The sequence below is a fragment of the Coffea eugenioides genome, chromosome 11 (genome assembly GCF_003713205.1).
Source record: "Coffea eugenioides isolate CCC68of chromosome 11, Ceug_1.0, whole genome shotgun sequence".
Taxonomy (NCBI): domain Eukaryota; kingdom Viridiplantae; phylum Streptophyta; class Magnoliopsida; order Gentianales; family Rubiaceae; genus Coffea; species Coffea eugenioides.
In genome coordinates, this window is record NC_040045.1 from 45,938,131 (window position 1) to 45,959,703 (window position 21,573).

A 21,573-nucleotide genomic window follows, 5' to 3' on the forward strand; every position below is an offset into this window, starting at 1 on the left:
TTTAAATGGTCTATTGTGTCATTTGTCAATTTTTGTGATACAATTACATATAGATTCTTTGTTAAAAAAAAAATTTATTAGTTAGGGTAAACAAAATTGCTGATTCGATGTCCAGATCCAACCCCAGGCCCCAGCCCCTCTGGTTTGAGTATTTGAAATCGGAGGACAAGAGGTAGTAGGGATTGCTCCGAAGAGCAAACATCAGGAGGAAAGAGGCTTGTCCATGGTTGATTGTCAAACTTGTGCGATTTGAGGGATTATTCAAGGAATGCTTTGACATAAAAACAAAAAATGAGACAGTTCTCTCCGTGTATAAAAAGTTTTCTTGTTTAAATGAAAAAAAAAAGTTGTGTTCCCTTGGTTTCTCTCACTTAATGTCAATTACAAAAAAAAAAGAAGAAGAAGAAGAAACGAGGCATAAACAAGTTTGGGTCACATCTATTGGGTCCAAACCCTAGCTAAAGAGGGCCATTTTGAACACAAAATCTAGACTTCGAGGGTTTTCCTGTAATAGCATAAATTATGGTTTCCAAGAATTGCAATTTCCAACAAGCATCAAAACCCATATTGCAGGTGAAATGAAATGGAACTTTGTCCTGCTTAAATAAAGCATCATTCTCTTAACTTGGATTTTGACCGAATTTTTTAATCTTCTTTAGTTGTAAAGAAGGAAGACTAGACTGCCACTTCTCCTTCGTTAAAGGTTTTAGCTTTTAATCATTGACATATTTATAATGACTTTCAACATCATTGCCTACTATAAGTAGTAACCGAGCAAGCTTTGTTTGGATTCAAGAGTTTTTCAAAAATTAGTTTTTTAAATGTTATTAAAATGTTTAAAAAGTGCTCCAAAAGATACGCTAAAAAGTATTCTAAACTTTTTTAATGTTTAAAAAATATTTTAAAATATATTCTAAAAACTCTTCTACTCTTAAATATTCCAAAATATTTTTTAAAAATATCCCAAAATATATTATAAAAACTCTGTTACAGTAAAATTTTTCAAAAACATTCCAAAAAACAGCTAATCCAAACGAAAATTTAGAGACTCACGTGGCTTCTCTCCTTATCTCTCCCCTTTTTTTTTTTTTTTTTTTTCCTTCCCTCGAGCAGGAAAGAATTAGGAGTTAAGAAGCGGACAGAGAAAGAGAGTGAAAAACATGCGAGTTCAGCTCCTGCTTATGCTTTTATTTTTTTCCCCCTCTAATAGACAGGGTGACCAGAGGAATTACAGAAAATATTTGTGTACCTTTGTGTTTACGGAAAATGACTTTAAATATTATTGCTCTTCTTGCTATACTCTTTCTGCAACTTGCTGTATTTGCCATTTTTGTCGCTCCATATTTGATGTACGCTGTTTCCTTGAGCTCCTCAGAGGACCCATAGCACAGCATGCATCCTCAAGACAGGGTGCGCTGGCCAATCATTCTAGTAGTATAAGAATCTGGCTTAATAATATGTGTAACAGATTCCCATTTCAAATATAGAGGACAATAATAATAATATCTTTTCAATATATATATATATATGTGTGTGTGTGTGTGTAGAGGACAATAAAACCAATTTTGTTTGCAGGAGGGAATAATAGGTCATCTTAAAAAAAAAAAGAAGAAAATTTATAACACCAGAGGAAAAGAAAGGAAATAAAGAAGAAAGTATTAATTTAAAAGAAAAAAGGGGAAAAGGAGAGGAGTAGTGGTAGTGTAACTAGAAGAGGCAAGGGGACATGATTCTATTATGGGACACAACGACTGGGACTGGGAAACCACACCAAACTTTCCAGTTTCCAGTTTTTCCACTCCACGCCCACCAGCACCTACCAGCCCCCCCTCGTTTCAATCTCATCCTCCCATGTACTTTATCTTTTGCCCCGTCTATCTCTCTCTCTCTCTCTCGAGTCCATAATAAAGTTGAAAGCTACAAACACACCCTGTCGCTTTCCTTGCCACTCATTTTATGGCTCTTGTTCTTCTTTAACTTAATCAAATAGTTCAGTTTAGTTGTTTTTTATTAAACACTTGTGGCAAGGCTTTTAGCTTAAAAAGGAATGAGGCTTAAGAAAGAAAGTGAACAAACAGTTCCAAGTTTGAAGTTTTTTAACTCAGCAATCGTCCACCCCACCCTGCTCCGACCCCACAGACCGGTTTAGTTAGTATGTGAAAATTGAATTAGAGTGCTACTTAGTAGGCATGTTTTCGTTGCACAAGTAATAGTAGTATGTGTCTTTGAGGCGTTATCCAATAGCTGCTGTGCTGATGTAAGTGTGTAAATTATAAAAGCTCCTCCCAATAATTCCAACATGAAACACACCTCTATTGCTTCTTTTGCTCTCACTCGCGGTACCATCATGTCTCTATTCTATCTTGTTCTTGCTCTTGCTCTTGGTCTTGTTCAGCTCCTCACCCCTCCTAGCCTTAATTAACTCTCCTCCTCACTTTCGCAGTTCTCTCTCTCTCTCTCTCTCGCGTACAAAAAACACCACAACGAGGGGAGGGACACACGGCTTATGACTGTCTTTTGCTAGTTGCCACTTTACTGATCTAGACTGTTATAATGGTCTCATTGTCAGAGAATGAATGGCTGAGAAGACCAAGTCAGACTTCTTCTCTTGCACTTGTCTGTAAGTCTCCCAAGTTCTTGCTCCTCCTACTTCTTCTTAGATACTTTTATTACTCTATTATTACTGCTATTATGCTGTGATCTTTTCAAGTAGTAATTCTTTGGATGTGCTACTAGTACCATATAGAAAGGGCATCGTGTACTATCTTGCTTGATCTTTTCTTGCTCAGAGGCCCAAAGTTTTAATCTTTATGCTTTCTTTGATGATGAATCTCCAAAATATCTAACTGCTTCTGCTCAACAGGCCAAAGCCAACTTCCCTGTTGATTTTAAGGTATTATAGTAGTTCTGTACTCACCACTTTCTCTACCTGCCTTTCTGGCTGTTTCTGCTGTTTCTTTTAATTGAGATGGAACTGGGAATCCGCGGGGGCTGTTCAGTGTGTCTGTCTATCTATCCACCCATCTTCGAGGGCTCTGTTCCTTTTTCACACCCTTTTCTTTTCTTTCTTTTCTTTTCTTTTCTTGCCTTCGCTAGTAGTTATGGTATATTAAGTGGTTTTGGTGATGAAACCTTTTCTAGCATGTTATTAGAATGAAATTTTTTTGTGTAATGGGTAGTGATTGGATTTTTACTATTGTTGCAATAATATTATAAAAGACAAAGGACAGCTGTGATATTTCCTTTTTTCCTCTTTTTACTGCTACTACTATTACGTACATCTTTTCCTCCCTATTTTCTTTAGAGGGCCTCTCTCTCTCTCTCTCTGGGCCTGGAACTGTGACTAGTAAGATTCATAGCTGTGGTTCCTCCCTTCATAATTGGACGAAGTGGGGTTGCATTATTTACAACTTGCACATGGTTTTTGAGATTTTTCCACTTTTTGGCAGAGAACTTGACATGAATTGGGAGACATTTCTTTCTGAACAACCATCTGTAACCCTCTTCTCTCAATCCGTGGAAGTCATCTTGAATGACCATGGTCCTACAATTCTGTCCTTTTTACATGACCATAACCTTACTTTTTGCATTTTAGAATCTCCCCCTGCACCATGACTAGTGTAGATATATGTTTTAAGCAGTACTAATATCTTTTTCCTCCCCCCCCTCCTCCCTCCTCCTCCTCCTCCTCCTGCCTAATTTGTTTTTGGTGGTTGAGGAGTTGTTGAGGGTTTGGGATGCTGAGGCATGTCCAATTTCTTCTTTAGGCCCCAGCCTTTTGGTGGCTGTCGGACATGTAAATTTTGAAAAGGTTAGTTATGCTAAATACATCTCGAATATTCCAACTGCTGCTCATACCATTTCCTAACATTTCCAGCAAGAAAACCAATGACCTGAGCTGTATAGTCTGCACAAAACGCAAGAACTTGAAGCAGTTATACTTTAATGTTCCTGAGTTTTATTTATCTTAGAAGGATGGTTTTGGTTTCAAGGAACTAGCTCCGCAGTTTCCTTTGTTGAAGATGTTCCCCTAGAGTCTATCGAAGACCTTGACTTACACGAGGGAATTATTTGGGTTCATTTTTTAGGACTTTTAGGACCAAAACTATACTAGCCTGTTCATTGTTACACTAATTCTGAACTTTCCCCTTTTATTTTGATTATTTACACGAATATGAACCCAAAAAGAGTCTATCTTTAAGGAGTTAATGATTTTGTCTTTTTGTTTTTCTCTCCCCTCTTATCTCAACGGTTATGGAATGTTGTACCAGGTGGATAAGTTTGTCAAGAACTTGATTGTGAGGCTAATGGAGGATCCATATGAAAAGAACTTGACTGAGAGGGAAAGTTAGTCTGGGATCTCTCTTTGCGGACAATTTCTTGGAAGTTAGCTGGATTGGAGGGAGACGCTTCTTATTCTGCCTTTTTTGTAACGTGTAAATCTTGTTGTTGACTGGAGTCAAGTAGCTTACAAGTGAAGAGAGACTCAAGGGAGCTAATCTTTCTAGTTAAAGAAGCTGTTGATATTTCGAATTTGGGGGGGTTGGAAAGTCATTGAGCACCACAAATCTTGTTGATGGAATCATCGTCATTGACGGGATCATCGAAGAGGGCCAAAGCACCTGGGAATGTGACCCAAATGGCTCATTGCTTGGTTGATGGATGTAATGCTGACCTTAGCCAATGTCGAGATTATCATCGCCGCCATAAAGTCTGCGAGCACCACTCTAAGGCCTCAAAAGTCACAATTGGGGGTCGTGAGCTACGGTTTTGTCAACAATGCAGCAGGTAAACCACTTTATATCAAGAATGGTCTGCAGTTTTGCTATTGATAAATTTTAAAGAGGATTGTGATCAATTAGATCTCATTGCCTTCTTATGCTTCTTCTTTGTCTCTCTCACTTCATTTTCCCCAGTTTTTGGTAGCCGTTCCTTCACACTCTTGTGCTTTTTGTTGCCTTCAGACTCCTAACTCTTTATCTTATGGATTCCAGCATGAAGAAGGCCGATCTCTTGTTGATTGAAGCTGTGTCTAGCAATTTTAGTTATAGCAGGATGTTTGTTGGGTAGAATATCTGTAAGCTGGTATTGCTAGTTCATGGTTTACTATCGTAGACCACTTTAGTGGGTTTTGCGCCATTCAAGTTCGGTGATTCTAGTTTCATGCTATAGTATTTCTTGTTCTGGAGTTGTCTTACTTTTTATATTTATTGTTTTTTTAAGTTGTTAGGTACAGGTCAATAACCTTTCCAATAGGCCCAAAAGAAGAAAAGAATAAAAAGTGTGGCATAAAAGTATCAATTATTGAACCTCCTTTAATCAAAGTATCATGTATTTTCTAGGTGCCATGTGAAACTCATCAACTCCCTCCCTAATCTCTTAGTCATGAAAATGCTGATCCGCCGTTACTACAAGGTTTTACATAATTTTATAAGTATGCATTCAGAAATGTTTTTTGTAGTGGTTTGATGCTCAATGTTGATTGATGCCTTTCACGTGATGAGGTATCCCTAATTGAAACCATGTGATTTTCATGATAGTTTAGCTGAGTCTGACCACAAAATGTAAATATTCCAATGAACATTTGGCAAATCATTGACTCGAGACATAGAACAGTTTCTAACTAAATTCAACTGAAAGTCATCCTATCATGAATTCAGTGTATATTTGGAGCATGTTGTGGAGCTAACGTCTCTTCTTCTAATGAATTTTTTACCTGAAAGTATTTTTCAAGTGAAAAGATATAGATGCCAGAACAATAAATCACGTATGCAACGTGTTATGACTCTTCAAGTTTGTGAGCAATGAGTGCAATGGTAGTTAGTTCCATGTTGTTATGATGCAATCTAGGTTGAGCTGCTCCCAGTAGGTGACTTACTTTCATGACTTGGCTGTGCATGGTATCCTCCATCCGTGCATGCTTTACGTGAAATTCTTTGAATTTGACACATTAAGGGGAAAGAAAGCTGTATTCACGTTGGATTGCACATGTTCTGATATTTATTCATTGCAGAATTTCAATTGTTATTGAAGATTTTCTCTCTTGTAGATTCCAGTCTGCTCGTTTCTTACTCATTGTATGCATGTGCAGGTTTCATTCTTTAGGGGAGTTTGATGAAGGAAAAAGGAGCTGCAGAAAACGTCTTGATGGCCATAATAGGAGGCGAAGGAAGCCTCAGGCAGAACTTTCCAGAAACTCTGGAATGCTTTTTCCAAGTCAACAAGGTCTGGATGAGTAAAGATCGAGCATTCTTGTTTGTTGACTCTGTTAATGCACTAGCATATTATGTGAATCGCATATTAGATACTTCATCATGATTCATTCAAGTGAACATTGAAATTTAAATGGCTACCTTTGCAGGTAGTAGTAGGCTTCTGTCATTTGATACACCTCAAATATTTCCAAGTGCTGTGGTGAGTTCCAGCTGGAGTGGTGTTGTCAAACCTGAGAATAATGTGGTGCTGTACTGCCAATCAAACACAAATTACATAGACAGGCAAAACGCGTTCCCAGAGTCGGTTCATGACTACAAAGGAGTGAACCAGTTTCAATTCATTCAAAGCACCCCCCGCACTCTTCCTGAAACTTCCATCTGCCAACCGCTTCTTGATCCTGATTCTGCATCAGGACATAATAATAGCAGCCAAAAGATCTTTTCCGATGGTTTGAATCAAGTTATCAATTCTGATCGTGCTCTCTCTCTTCTGTCATCTGCACCCGCCGTAACTAGGGAGATTGGTTTTAGCCACATGGTGCAGCCTGACTCCATTTCCCAGGCACAGTCCTTAGTACACAATTTGCAGTACGGCAGTCCAGGCCAGTTTCCATATGCTCAGGAAATAGAAAACAAGCCAGTAATTTCTGAATCAGATTCCCGAGTGAGCAACAATGCCACCCTTCATTTCCAGGAAATGTTTCAGAATGGACCTGAAGAGTCATCTACAAGTGGTGGATCTCAGCAGACTCTAACATTCCTGTGGGAGTAGCTCTCGTTAATTGCCGTTGCTTGCACTGTGCTGACTGCGTCAATAAACTGTTGCTGTACTAGACACTAATTCTTTTTCACCTCCCTCTTAAGAATGTTTGCTGTTGCTAGATTTATCTGTGTGACCTATTCTTGATACCTGTTGAGGAAATGAAAATTTCACCATTCACCTACTTTCTTATTTCTCCACTTCCAGGTAATTCAGCCCCTCTGCAACGAGAAAAACTTCAATGCAGTTGTTCCCATCTTAAGTAGTATAATTATCTAATGGTCGTTGGAGAAAATGGAATTGCGTATCCCAGGATCCTGTGCTGAAGATTTACAATCTCCAAAAGTGGAACTCCAAATTATAATCCTACTAGTCTGTTGTGATGCATAAGCTGATGTGATATGCAGCCGTTGAACTGAAAATTCTCTCCTCAGCCTCACAGAGTTTGAGAACAAAGTCATACAACAGTAATTCTGCCACTTCTGCTAGTGGATCATTGTAATGAAATAATGACATAGGTTAATTAAAATCAACTGTGAAAGGAGGTCAGGCTGAGAATTTCATCTGCAAATGCGGTCTGTTTCATACGCAATCATCTGGAGGGACTTTCTTCATTCTCTGATATATGGGCTAATTCTATGTTAAGTTTCTTGATTAGTTTTATCTTTGATGAACATTTATTCACAGCAACAAGCTTCTTATGCAGGCCATTTACACGGCAGGTCTTGGAGTGGCAACTCGCTTGATCCCCCCTCTTAGTGCATGAATTATCAACTCCAGTACGTTATCACAATATTGGGTTGTTTGCATGAGATAAACATCATCATCATCCAGCAGCGCTGACTGGTGATTGCTGTGTTCCAGGACCACAGGAAATCAGGGATGTATATCTTAGTTAAACGCGCTGAACTAGTAGTTGTACTTTCTAACTATAGTTCGTCAAAGGCAGCTCCAACCGAGCCTGGCCTATAGCACCATACAAATAAGAATAAGTAAACAAACGCAAGATCTTGTACCAAATCACGGGATAGACAGAGAGAATAAAAAGCGAAGCAGGAAGCCATGCATAAAGAAAGTCCACAGTCGGCTCAATCTTTCCTTGGATATGTTTTAATCCACCAACGCAATTCTGCATTAAGCATATCTCGGAAAATGGGTCCGAATCTGGAATTAAATATAAAGAGGAATATATCCAACTACAACTAATTGAGTATTATATGACTGCAAAGCAGTAATTAGCTGGGGGACCACTGATCGATCATCAAGAAGATTCATTTTTATCTTAACAACCTCAGTCCAATAAATAGTGGAGCTGCCCCCAGTAAATTGTATATAAGTTTCTAATTTTGTGCTGTAACTCAAAATGGAGATCGCCAACCGGATGCAAGGTGGAGGAGGAGGCAGCCTTCTGAAGAGCAAGCTGGTTATGTCTTTCTACAGAGCTGCTAAACCTGCACCATCTATGATGCAATATGCTACAAAGGTTGAGCCAGAGCCGCGCGCATCTTCGGCCGCGGTGCAAACAGAGTCTTTCTCACAGCCAGGCGGAGGCTTTCCTAGTTCGGATGGCTACGTTCACGGCCCTACAGGCATTGGTGGAGATGAACAAGTTGACACAAAGGCCACAAGCTACATTAATCACGTAAAGGAGCGTCGCAGACTCGAAGAATTGAGCATCCTGAACGAAGGCCTTTATAACTGATTGGTGAACTGATCAGGAAAATACATGTAGCCTTGCTGAATTTTTTATGGTGCAGTATGGTGTGTCGCGTGAAACTCAGTCACGCGAGTGACTAGTCGACTAGGAAGCAGCAGTCCAATTTTGTTATGTTACAAGAACCTTTGAAATGGAAGTCGTTTCACTTTCTGATGTGTTGTGATGTAGTTTGGATGTTTCTACTGTTGTTCGAGCTTCAAGAATAAGCGTGCAGAAGACATCATCACTCATTATATATATATATATATTCCTTTGTTATGGAAGATTGTACATAGCCCCCCCCCCCCCGGGGGGGGGGGGGGTATACAGTTTTCTTGTTCTGAAGCCGTGCTAATATTCCACAAAGCGATTATCTAAATTCAGTCTTGTTTTAGCATTTCTCCCCGCATAGCAAAAAAGCCTCTGCATTTGCATGCACCAGGCATACTTATTATATTACTGCTACCAAAGCTTATATATATATTGCTGATGGTTCTTAGAATAAGGAATATTTAGTCCGCACATTTCCGGAGGAGGAGGATAAAATAAAAAAGTGTTTCCTTTGAAAATGACACACTTTCGAGGCTTGTGGCGGACGAGGAATCGAATCCATGGGCTTCCAGAAGCAACTTTTTTGTTTCACTGGCTATCTTTCAATCTACGTAGCTGGACATTGTATATGGGCTTTTACTGCAAAGCCCATTATCTATGTCATGTATAAAGCCCAGGGCCGGCAATGACTTGTAGGCCTGGTATTTGATGCTCATGACCCATACCATTTTGCGTACACCGTACATTTACCAACACCTTAGCCCAAAAAGGAAGAAAAAGAAAGATTCTCTCTCTCTCGCTCTCTCTCTTAAAAATTTTCTAATTGATAAACAAAAAGATCCCACATCGGGGTTGTTAGGGGGATTGGGGTAGTATATTAGTTCCCTGTGAGACCTCAAGAGATACCGGCTTTTGGGGTTCTCACGGGATTCGGGTTAGTTTATTACCACAAAAGTCTTAACTTACTTGGTAAAAAAAAAAAAATGAACAAAAAGATAACAACCCTTTATTGAGAATCTCTTCTTTTTTCTTTTGAACCGTTCAAGGGAGGTTTTAAATGTTAGGAAGGGAAGACTCTGAGAGAGTCTCGAATTAGACACTTCACGGTTAACTAAGTCGTTAATGATAATTACAGTTGTGTTAGATCTCAAGAATTTTTGGGGAAATTAATAGCGGAATTTCTTGCAGCCATAAAATATTAATTTGACAAAATTACCCTTATAGATCATTCGTAGGTCATTTTAGCCTTTCACGCAATATATTCCAACGCTTCAGTTACCCCTGAGAAATGAATTCTTATTCTGCTAATAATAATAACGTATGATGGTTTGGTTCCAAAAAAAAAAAAAAAAAAAAGGGCTGTGTTAGCAGCTGCAACATGTCACTTGGCTCTGAGGTTGCTTTCCAAAACATGAGCAAATTTAATGACACCACATGGCTGATGCAGACATGCCAATAACATTCCTCATCCTCATGGTTGAGATTATCATTTCTCGGTTTTCTTTCAAGGATCAATAGCGGTTTTAACCTTAAACAGCTCCTAATTTGAGAACCCACCACAAGTACTCTATTTTTTTTTGTATTGTTTTGTTGTTTTTTGTGGTTTTTTTTGGGGGGTACTGCCCATTCATCTTGAGAATCATCAGTTACAGTACAGTGGTCGTTTAGGCAGTACTAATTTTCTAATTTGGATCTCTGAACTGTCAATCAAATGTACAAACAGATCAAGCTCAACAAAGCTTTTCCTATTGTCTTCTCTATTTTGTGCAGTTTTCAGCCAGTTTTGGCCAAATTAATAACGCCCTACAAAGTGCTTCCCCCGCATTTGCAATTTTTTGTGTGATCAACAAGCAAGAATTTCTTTCCTTTTTTTGGTTTGATTTTTGGGTTTGGTTTTAACTTTTAAGAGAGAGAGAGAGAGAGAGAGATTTTCAGGAGAGAGACAAACTTCAAAAGAAATTGCACTTCACATGGTTCACTCAATTGCAATACTTTCCATATATGAGTGGTCAGCAGAAAAAAGTTTTCCAGGAAACACTCACAAACACCATTTATGCAAACGCTTTGCCACCAATGGCAGTCAAAAATTGTGTGAAGTGGGCATTTCTGGCCAAAAAGATAACAAAAAAAAGTTACTTTTCTTCCTTTTACTTTTAGTCCCTTCCCCTGCTGCGGTGATGGTGCATGGTGGTGTTGTGCAATTAGTACCACGAGAGAGGGCCCACTTCACACGGATGCCGGAAATTAGCGGTATTATCTAAAAGGGAGAACTGCACAAATAGTCCCTCAAATATTGCAAATGTGAAAATTTAGTCCCTCAGATTGAAAATGATTGATTTTAGTCCTTAATAAATAAAAAAGGATCAATTTAACTCCCTTTTCACTATTCCGAGCAAATTTTGCTCAGAATGTATCACGCGCACATCACGTGCCCAACTTTTAAAGGGTAAAAAGGCCAAACCACTTATCTGTTGACCAAAATGGAAGGGACTAAAGTTGCAATGTTGAGTGCAAACCTCCATTTGCAAGCGTTATCTTCCTTCTGCGATTCCTCTCAACCCAAGATCTGCAATTTATATATATCTACAGGGATTTCTCCTGACAAAAAGTTATCACTTAGATCAAGCGGTATTAAACTTTTTAGCCCGAAAATGGATTTGGGAATTGGTCCAGTGAGTTTATTGAGGTAGAGAAAGAGGTATTGAAGATTGATGAGGTTACCCAAAGATGATGGAATTTCACCTGTGAGATTGCTGTTGACAAGATCCAGATGATGTAAAAAGGTTAATTCACCAAATTTTGTTGGAATTCCACCAGAGAAATTGTTGTACCCCAAATACATCCATGTCAAATTCTCCATGAGGCCTAATTCTGGTGGAATTTCCCCAACCAATTGGTTAGAGGCCAAGGTCAAGACTTGAAGGCTTGTCAAATTTGTGATGGACTTTGGAATTCTTTCTTCCGAAACATTCCCACCAAAATCAAGTACTCTTATCTTGACAGAAGTCCGATGTTTTCTGGGATTGCCCCTGAAAGCATATTGTTTGATAGATCGTAGGTCTCGAAAAACGGAATTGAGCCTTTGGGAAGTGGCCCTGTAAAGTTATTGTTGCTTAAATTGAGATGTTTAAGCGACAAACAAGAAGACAAATTGCCTGGAATTGAACCAGACAACTGATTATTTGAAAGATTGATGGTTTCAACATGTTGCAACTGGAAAACAGCCTTTGGAACACTTCCAGATAAATTCTTCCCTGAGAGCTCTATTTTGTTGACGCGAGACAAGCTATCGCAAGAAACTCCATGCCGTTGACAAAAGGATAGAGAAGAATTCCAATTGGAGAAAGACCTTAGCGGATCCTTGAACCATGCTTTGATGGTGTGAAGCAGCTGAAGCTCAGAACTTTGGCATGTTCACCATAGAACCTCTTTCCTAGATTTTCAGTTGTCCACGATGTCTTCATTCTCTCCGGTGCACCGCAATTACAGGTTGGTGGTTCCGCCATGGAGATAAAGCTTAGATTTTGGGTTTGGTTGAAATGAAGGAGAAGAAGAATTTTGGGAACCCTTGTCTCTTACATTTTGGTTAACAGATAAGTGATTTGACCTTTTTACCCTTTAAAAGTTGGGCACGTAATGTGCGCGTGAGACATTCCGGGCAAAATTTGCTCAGAACAGTGAAAAGGGATTTAAATTGATCCTTTTTTATTTATTAAGGACTAAAATCGATCATTTTCGATCTGAGGGACTAAATTTTCACATTTACAATATGTGAGGGACTATTTATGTAGTTCTCCCTATCTAAAATACACAACAAACTGGGGGGGTTCTCAAGAAAATGCAAAACAACGCTGGGGTTATATTATAATAGTACGTGTCAAAATAAATGAATTTTGAGCAAAAGAATTTATGCTTGGCCAAGATTCAATCAATTGGGGAGGTGAAGCTGAGATGATGGTGCAGCTGAGTGGGGGACCAATGAATTGGAGTGAAGAGAGACGAAGCTTTTTTGCAAATTGATGAACGGTACTGTGGACCCCTCACCCCCCGGGCCCCGGCGGAGAGGAGAGTACAAATCGGGTCAGATTTACAACCTTAAAAGGGCGGGCAGCATCAACATCAGATACCGGGACACGCGGATGGCCTTTCTATTTTGGGAAATTCCACTTTAAAAGCAGTAATGTAGTAATTCACATCTAATTTAATGGGGTTCTTTCTCCCATCCTCCCCTACCCTACCCTACCCTACCCTACTGCTCTGGCCCTATTGGCTACAAGGCCACAGCGGCTTGCTTGATAGATCAAGATCATCCAACCTAAACAACCCCATCGTCTTGGGTGGGTGCGCGTGTCTCGTCCATCCGATCTATGAGCCGGAACGTCGTATTTATTGAGCGCACAGTTGTCTTCGCAAAACGTCGCAATCTCTTCTGTCCGACTCATTGGTTGATTGGAGGGGGTTGGAACAAGGATGACCATTGGCCAAAGGCTCTAACTTTCTGCTTTTTCCTTGCAATGTGCATCTGATTGGATTTATGAGTGTGAAGTTGCTCATGAGGCATGATGATGATGATGATCCAAACCATTTCCACCACATTATACTCAATCATATGCCTAGACGTTAATACGCTTTCTCACGACGATTTAGTGAAAGATAAAGATAATCTTATACTGACTCTTAGGAATAAATTATATAAGTTATTACAACACTCATCTTTTTTAGTCTTGCTTGCCATGTAATGTTCTTCCTTGTTTTTCCTTGTTTTTCCTTTCGGGCGGTGGATACTACTTTAGTTGCACAGGTTAGTGGCCAAAAGAAGTCGTACCCATCTCTTTTGTCCGCGAAGTTCCGTACACGGCCCCTCCGCCCTCACTCTGCTTGTTCCGCTTTTCCGTCGTATTATAGGCTAGCAGAAAACAAAATTCCCGATTCATCATAAAGAAAAAGGTTACTGCAGGCTCTCGATTTTAACTTGTAAAACAAAAAGAAATGCATTATCGAGTCATCATTTCGAGCTTCTTTAGCTGGCCCTCCGATTAATTATGGAATTGAAGTTCCGGATTTAAGATTGAGACTCCACCAACGAACGTTCTTGAGGTCAGCAAGCTATAGCAGAAACAATGGACCACGAAACAGCTCTGAATCTTATATGTGTATGTGCATTGCTGCTCTATGCTCCCTCTTTATCTTCTGAGGGTAGGCTGCCTCCGTATTTGATATTTCGACGTGGGCTCCATCTCTGTCCCCACACATATACTCGATGCAGTGTATTTGGTGTCCCCACCGCCGTAAGAGGTTGAACGTCACATGTCATTTTTGGAGCTAGATGTATTGACTACAGCTACGAAGAAGCGCAAAGTGCAATAGAATGGGCATGGGGCTATATATTATTATATAATATATAATATATGGGGTGATTAAATGTCACGTGGTAGTATTCGTGTATTTAGAGTCATTCTAGGAAAAAAAAAAAAAGAAGAAGAAACATGGGAGTGTTTCGATAGCAGATTTCTCCAAATAATATTTCGCTTGTATCATAAACACATTTTTCAACCCACCTTTTTATATTTCCAATCACCTTTTTATCTCACATTCATCGCATCACAAAAAGTGTTACAGTAATTATTCCAAATAATATTTCGAATAATACTCTATCCAAACAAACCCAGTTTATCCCTGGTACTTAGACTGGGAGGCTGGACATGCCATTAATATAATGTGCTCTTGCGGCACAATCCCTCCAGCATCCAATTAAATTGACTGATTTGACTCCGTATTGCCATGTAACCAAGTTCAAAAATCAGAACCTTTAATCTCAATGAAACAACCAACTCGCCTTAGATGAGCTAACCGTGTATAAGGTACAGATTCAAAAGGATGCAGGTGTGTAATAGTACATTCTTTTGATTTAGAGGTTCTCCAACCTCTTTTAATCCTGTTGAATTTTCCTCTAAATAGATTAGAATAGAGGTGCGGTAGGTGTTTACAATTGGCAAAAAAAAAAAAAATCAATGGGACAAATACTACACTAAGTAAATGATAGTTAAGATTTGAGAAGGGAAAAAGAGAGGTGCAGAGTTTAAGACTGAACGGACGAGGAATTAGAAGCTTATAGCAAAGCAATGAAGAAGAAATGATGTGCAGAATACAAGTATGCACTACTTTTCTAGGAAAAGTTTACCTCTGTTAATTCTAATTCCCATCCCTTTTTCACACGAGGACTTGTTCGAATTCAGGTTTCGGCAAGGATTTGATTCCAACTTCCGAATGGGGATTCGATTCAAATATTACGAGCAAATGCGAGCACAGGTGTGAAAGCTCGTGTTTGCAGTTCCACGTGTGATCGTTATGGCAATTCATACATTAAGAAGCTGTTGGTTCAAATTTCGGAATCTGGATCCAAATTGGAATGAGAATTATAAATCCCAGTATGAGTGTGAGTTCGGTAATTCCCTCTTCCTTGTTTGGTTTTGAAAGTTAAATGAGTTTTCGTTATATCAAAGACCTAATTAATTTGAAGCTCAAGTAGGGAATCATAGGGAGAAAGATCTAACACTTTGATTCCCATTGAATAATTGACATAGTAGTCTACCAAACAATAAATAAGGGTATCATTAGTTTTGATACCCATTCCTACCCTTTAGACCCATTTGCCAAGCAGCCCCTAAGAGTCATGGTCTCATATATAGTCACAGATACACCTTGTTTTGGATTAGTTAATTATTCAACTTAATCTTAAATATATTGACACTGTATACACTATCATTATTGAACATATGACGACGTACATGTAAAATTTAAACTTCAAATTCAGATTTAGATTAATTGTCACCTAATAATGATAGTGTATATACTGTCACTGTATAAAAAAATAAATTTGATCATAATTATTTAGTGAGAATGTTTTTGTCTTGGCTACGTAATTCTTTTAAAACAAAAGTCATTTGACTGAAAAGGAAATAAAAGCAAATATGTTGAGTTTATTTGAAAATTTAGAAAACATATCACCATATTTACCTTGAGAGCCTAAGGTTGGTGGTGCACAATTGAAGCGGGGGAATAAGTTTGTAGAAAACATAGAATGAAGCATAAAGAGTTCTGCATGCGTTTCGCTTTTTGCTTAAAGAAAAAAGATGTTGGACCGCTCTACACAAAAATCCACCTTTCCTTTTTGCTTCATTTGGGAAAATAACAGATAGCTGGAGCATGACTTGGACCATTGTCTGGTGACATTCATCGTCTTCTTTAAGTCAGTGCCTTGTTTTCTTTTTTATTTTATAGCTACGGTAGCCACAACGCGGCTATTTCTCAATAGAAATCCTTCATTATCAAGAAGAGAAAAGGTATATATCCCCTTTTCCTAAGTTTTTTTTTTTTTTTGGTGCTAGTGTGTTTGTCTAGCATTCTTATATTAATGTTTCGCTGGGATGTATTTGCACGTTCTTTTCCAGACACTTACGGGGGAATTTCTGGGTTGATCTGAATTTTGACAAGCAAAAGACGAAAAGAATTTCAATGAAGGTGACACCCCAAACCCCCCCCCCCCCCAAAAAGAAAAAAGAACCACCGGGATTGATCAAAATTGACCCGTAATTTTGAGACGTAGCATGAGCATCTGTGAACACGGGTCAATCTCCATGACATTTATAAAAATAAAAAAAAAGGTTAAAATCAGCCAAAGAAGGGCTAAGATGATCGAGGTGATCATCATCATGACTCATGAACAGATAGATGGTCGAACACGGGGTCAATTTCCGAACGACCTAAGTAGATGTTTTCCCACAAATCCGTTAGATAAATGTCACAATATTCAAACAGGTAGATTAGAAGAGATTTGAACTGTGGCTGTGATTTGGCCTGAAGCAGGAGAAGACTTGTCCTTTCTCGGTCGTAACCAATTCTGAATTTTTCACCGGCCAAGAAGACATGCTTAGTCCAATGGGGTGGAATTTGGAGGCATTCAAAGTATTTGGTCCTCCTCTAAGTTGTTCTAGCAGAGGATTCTTGCACCCAAAAAAAAAAAAAAAATTTTTTTTCCTTTGTAGTCAGAAGAGGGAGGGGGCTTTGTTTTGTTTTAGTGACAAAATGGTTAACGCGTTAAACATGGCAAGACATTGGATAAAAAACTTATTACCACAATCAATGAGATACCAGTACGTCAACATCTTGGAAGATTATATAATAACGACTTATTAATTCATAATCACAGAATTTTGTTTTTAATCCACAATTGACAACTGCTTAGCTTAGGTCCACTTGAAAAATTTTCTGCTTTCACACGCACATGTATGAGCATGTATATATATATATATATATATATATATATATATATATATATATCCTCATTTTGGCAATATGGGTGTTTGCAACGTCTTCAAGTCGGAGGCAAAAATGGAATGTTTTGCTTTCAAACCCAAAGAGGAGAAGAATGGTTATCTACGTATTCTAACGATTGAGGATCGTTTAGAAGTACCGGTTACAAAATCTACATCAATTAACAACTCAACTAGTGGTAGATCCAAGTATTAATTACCATTAATCAATCACAACACAACACGGAGCATATCCATATAAAGCACCATTTTCTCGTTTGCTCTTCCAAACATCCTCTCGTCCTTGCTCTTGTTATGTACCGCTTAATTAATCTTGACATGTTAGCCTAATTAAAGGATGAAAAGAATCCTTTTTTCTCTTTTTTTTTTTTTCTAATTGGTAAGTTCAGTTGGTACAGGAACTATCATTGCAAATATACATATATATATATTTGCTTTCTCTCTTACATATATAAGTGAGCTAGCACTTATTGGATAAGCTGTCCAGGTAGTGGTTTATAAATGGTGAATTCAAGGATATAAAACACAAGCACCTGCGTATATATACGGAAAAACTATTAGAGGAAGAGGTCGGAGAAAGTAATCGCATTCTCTGTCAACTCGTTAATTTCCTGACTACCAATAACAAATAATTTTTTCCTTTACACTGGCAATTAAAATTGGAGACGAACAATTGAACTAATGGGTTGTGGGCAGTTATTTATTATTAATTACCTTTGACTCTTGCCAAGACGTGTAACTGTGTAATAAATGCATGCTTGGGATGGAAGGGCCGATCGAACAAACAACTCCTATGAATTTGTTCTCCACGCAATTACTCAGGCGTCTTAATCAAATACAAATGTTGTGGCGACTTCAATCAATCGAATCTGAAATGCTAAGTTTTGTCGTCTCATTGAAAGCGTCTTCTTTTTCATTTTGAAATGTTTCAAAATATTCGTTATTTTACTAAAGTTAAAGTTTTCTTTTTTTCGATGTTATCCTGACTATTATCTATATTTCATACTGTAGACGATAATTAAGCTTTGTTTAAAAACAGTTTAATAAGGAAAATATTTTTATGATCACTTATATAACAAAATGTACTAGTAGTTAATCACTAAACACGCTAATAATAGCTCATAATTAAGAACTTAATTACCGTTAAAGTATAGTGACGTAAAGTCACCATGGCATTATCCCAAATCTTGAGTTAAACTAAGACTCTGCGGTTGAATCTTGCCCATCTATTCGAAAATATGACCAGACAAATCTCAATATATAGGTGAATTACATAGATCTAGAGAATGATCACATACTTGAAACCGGGTTTGGTGAAACATGGTGGATTATAATCTTTACGTACAAGTAGTAGTGTTAAGAATTCCTTTTTCTTTTACTTTATCTTTCATTATAAAGGCATCAACGAGGCTGTGCTTGTAATACGATATCAAACCTCATTTTGTCTTCTTTTAGGCTTAGGAAGGGCTTGTACGTCATACGTGCTTTTGCACTCCTGTATATTTTGACACAACACCTTTGTCTTTTTTCTTCAATTGCGTGAGACAGAAAGCGGAAATGTTAATGTAATTTAAACCCCAACCCTCCGCGACCCCTCTCCTCTTCTTCAAGGAAAAGAGAAAGAAAAAGGAAAAACCGCCTTCACATTGCCACTTTGTTTATCCAGCTAAACCATACTAAGCAAGTCATCTGAACCTACGTTACTTATGGATGGCTTAAATTAACACGCAATAAATCTCATAGAATCAATTTTGGTTGATTTTATTAATGCCTTGTCATAGACTCTGCAAATGCGTCCAAGTCCAAGATATTTACTGTGTCCTCAGCCGCTGCACTAGAAAATTTTTTATATATTTTGTGTCTATACATGTTTAAGAACTTTTTAATTTTTCCACCCTTTGCCTCAATAATTTCGCAATTTCTGGATCAAAGGGTACAGCATTGGACAAACACACCTTTGTTGGGTTATACACTTACGCCGATGGTCTCCCGTGGGTTATTTTTATGTCAGGAGTTCGGTATTAGAAATCTCAGTTCATTCTTTTTTGGGTATATTACCTTTTATCTGCCCTGCAGTTTGATATTTTACGACATAACACTCATATGATTTTAAAATTTATATATAACTAGGGCTGTGCATCGAAATCGAAAGCGGTAATTCAGAAGTTTGAAATCGAAAATTTTCGAAATTTTGACTGGAATTTTCCTGACCGAATTCGATTTCGAAATGGCCAATTCCAATTTCGAATTCGATACCGAATTGAATTCGGAAATTCGGTGAATTCCTTTTTTTTCGAATTGGGGAGGGAATTAGAATGAACAAATGAGGAAGGGGGGAACAGATGAGGGCCGACATCGGCGAAAAAGAGCCTAGGGTGGTAGGCGAGGATGAGGCAGAGAAGGGAAGAGAGGGCAGAGACCCGGGCGGAGACACGGTCGCACTCAGCCTGGAGATCGGAGGTCTGGACAGAGGCGAAGGCTGAGGAGATGGAGTAGTGGAGGAAGAAGATGGCAGAAACGAGGCCGAAAAAGAGATCTGGAGGTAAGGATGGGAGGAGAGGGGTGGACTCAGACAGGAGGAGGGTGAGGGCGAGGAGGAGGATGAGGAAGAGAATGGCTGCGGACTAGAGGGAGGTGAAGCGGTGGACGGGGGTGCGGCCCTTGAGGAGGGGGTCGGAATCGGAGGAAACGAGGGTTGGTGGGTGAAGGCGACGAGGATGCAAAGGATGAGGAGGTAGAGCTGGAGATGGCGGAGGTCCGAGGAGGCGGTGGGCGCCGTTGGGGAGAGGGTGGTAAGGTCTAGCGGTGTAATCTCGGGAAGACTTGAGGTGGTTCTTGGTGGTATAGATGAGATGGTAGAGTCCCAAGGAGAGCAGAGCCGAGGATGAGAACGAGGACTGGAGCCTAGTGAGGTGACGGTGGTGAGGAGGAGACCGCATTTTTGTATTTTCTATTTTCCTCAATTCGAAATCGGAATCACCGATTTCAAATATTATGTTTTTGAATTCGACCCGATTTCGACCAATTCGAAATCGAAATTACCGAATTCACTTCCGAATTATCAAAATTCTGAATTCAATTTGAAATCGGTTTCGAAATCGAAATTTTTCGACTTTGCACACCCCTATATATAACTCCCTCATGAATTAGATTAAAGCGCCATCATTAGCTTTTCTGTTGAAATTAATAAAAAGTCAAAGTCAAACTAATAAATTGATAAATTTACCTTTTCATTACTTCTTTTCTTTTTTCCCTCTAAACATAAAAATGAAGAAATTGAAATAAAAATAGATAAACAAGAACTAGAAAATACCATTAAAGATTTGGTTTAAAAACTTATAATGATATTTGTAGTAAAAAAAAGATTTTTTTTTGTATTTTTTGTTTCTTATTTATTTTTTTAATATTTCCCTTCTATCTTTTCTGTTTTCTTATTATTTATTTTTTAAATTTTCTTTCCGTCTCTTTTATATATTTGGAGAAAATTAAGATTTTGTTGGACACGAATGATTTTTATTTCCCTTATCAGCATAATTATCAAGTAAAGCTGTAAAGGTATCGCAGAACAATATATAGTAATTTCCTTATACTCCTCTCTTTTTGAGGTAGAAAATAAAAGGGATGACAAGGAAGAGAATCATGGTGAACCTCTCTGATCAAGAACTCTTTGTCGATCGGGTGGGAATGATAGGAGGACATTCTTGTGTAAGGAGGAGGGGTGGTAATTTGCAACTTATATTTCTATGTTGAATAAAAGATGTCCCTGGAACCATTTACATTAACTTACTGATCAAGTACCTCACAGATTTTCATATTACGGTGTATTTACAAGAATTGCAAGCTCTAAGCCTCTAACTTTCACATTGCTGCCTTTTAGTTTGTGACGGTGTCATTGGCCATGAGTTTATGCAATAGCTTGCGCATTGCTGTTTAATTAGTTGTACGCTAGCTAGTAATCTCTGTTAGGTCATATGCAGATAGTTTCTGTGGTCTCGTCAAGCAATTGAGTCTCCCAGCCCCAGAGAAAGAAACTATTCATTACAACCAGCTAGTCACGTACATATCCTTCATCCAAGATACATATATAGTGGCAAAAAAGGTCATCCACGAATATTATGTCTTATACTCTTCAAAAGATTCTTGTAATATTCTTGGCAGCTGCGCATGACCCCTGCGTTTATGTTCATTTTAACTCGGTTATTGGGCAGATAATTGCCTTCTTTTTCATAAATAAATCTCTTTCTCCGCTTTTCTTTTTCTTTTGCTTCAAAAATTTCCTCTTCCCAACCAGATACAACAAAATACTAGTAGTACTAGCTATACGTCACAGTGGAGGGCAAAGTGGTCCGAGCAAACCAGTCTTTCACCGTTAAAATAATAATAATAATAATAAGGGGTACATTTCAAGGGTATTTCAGTCAGGACACAAAAGATAAAAGCAGCTCCTGTAATTACAAAGGTTTAGGTTCTCAAGGATTTGTCAAGAGAAAATCAACTGAATCCTTTGATCAGCTGTCA

At 38.5% G+C, this 21,573-nt stretch overlaps 1 protein-coding gene and 1 pseudogene across 3 annotated transcripts; one reads left to right on the forward strand and one right to left on the reverse strand.

Moving 5' to 3' along the window:
* Nucleotides 1–2,304: 2,304 nt before the first annotated feature.
* Nucleotides 2,305–7,217, forward strand: LOC113753138 (squamosa promoter-binding-like protein 16). 3 transcript variants are annotated; one of them, XM_027297237.1, is made up of 5 exons: nt 2,305–2,620; nt 2,864–2,893; nt 4,272–4,788; nt 6,092–6,225; nt 6,362–7,217. In XM_027297237.1, the coding sequence occupies exons 3-5, from the start codon at nt 4,577–4,579 to the stop codon at nt 6,985–6,987; spliced, it is 972 nt and encodes a 323-aa protein (XP_027153038.1). In that variant the 5' UTR covers nt 2,305–2,620; nt 2,864–2,893; nt 4,272–4,576; the 3' UTR covers nt 6,988–7,217. The 3 variants fall into 3 exon arrangements, with proteins under 3 accessions (XP_027153038.1, XP_027153036.1, XP_027153037.1); XM_027297235.1 differs by lacking the exon at nt 2,864–2,893; XM_027297236.1 differs by lacking the exons at nt 2,305–2,620; nt 2,864–2,893 and adding an exon at nt 3,667–3,811.
* Nucleotides 7,218–11,276: 4,059 nt separating this feature from the next.
* Nucleotides 11,277–19,994, reverse strand: LOC113752722 (annotated as a pseudogene).
* Nucleotides 19,995–21,573: the final 1,579 nt, after the last annotated feature.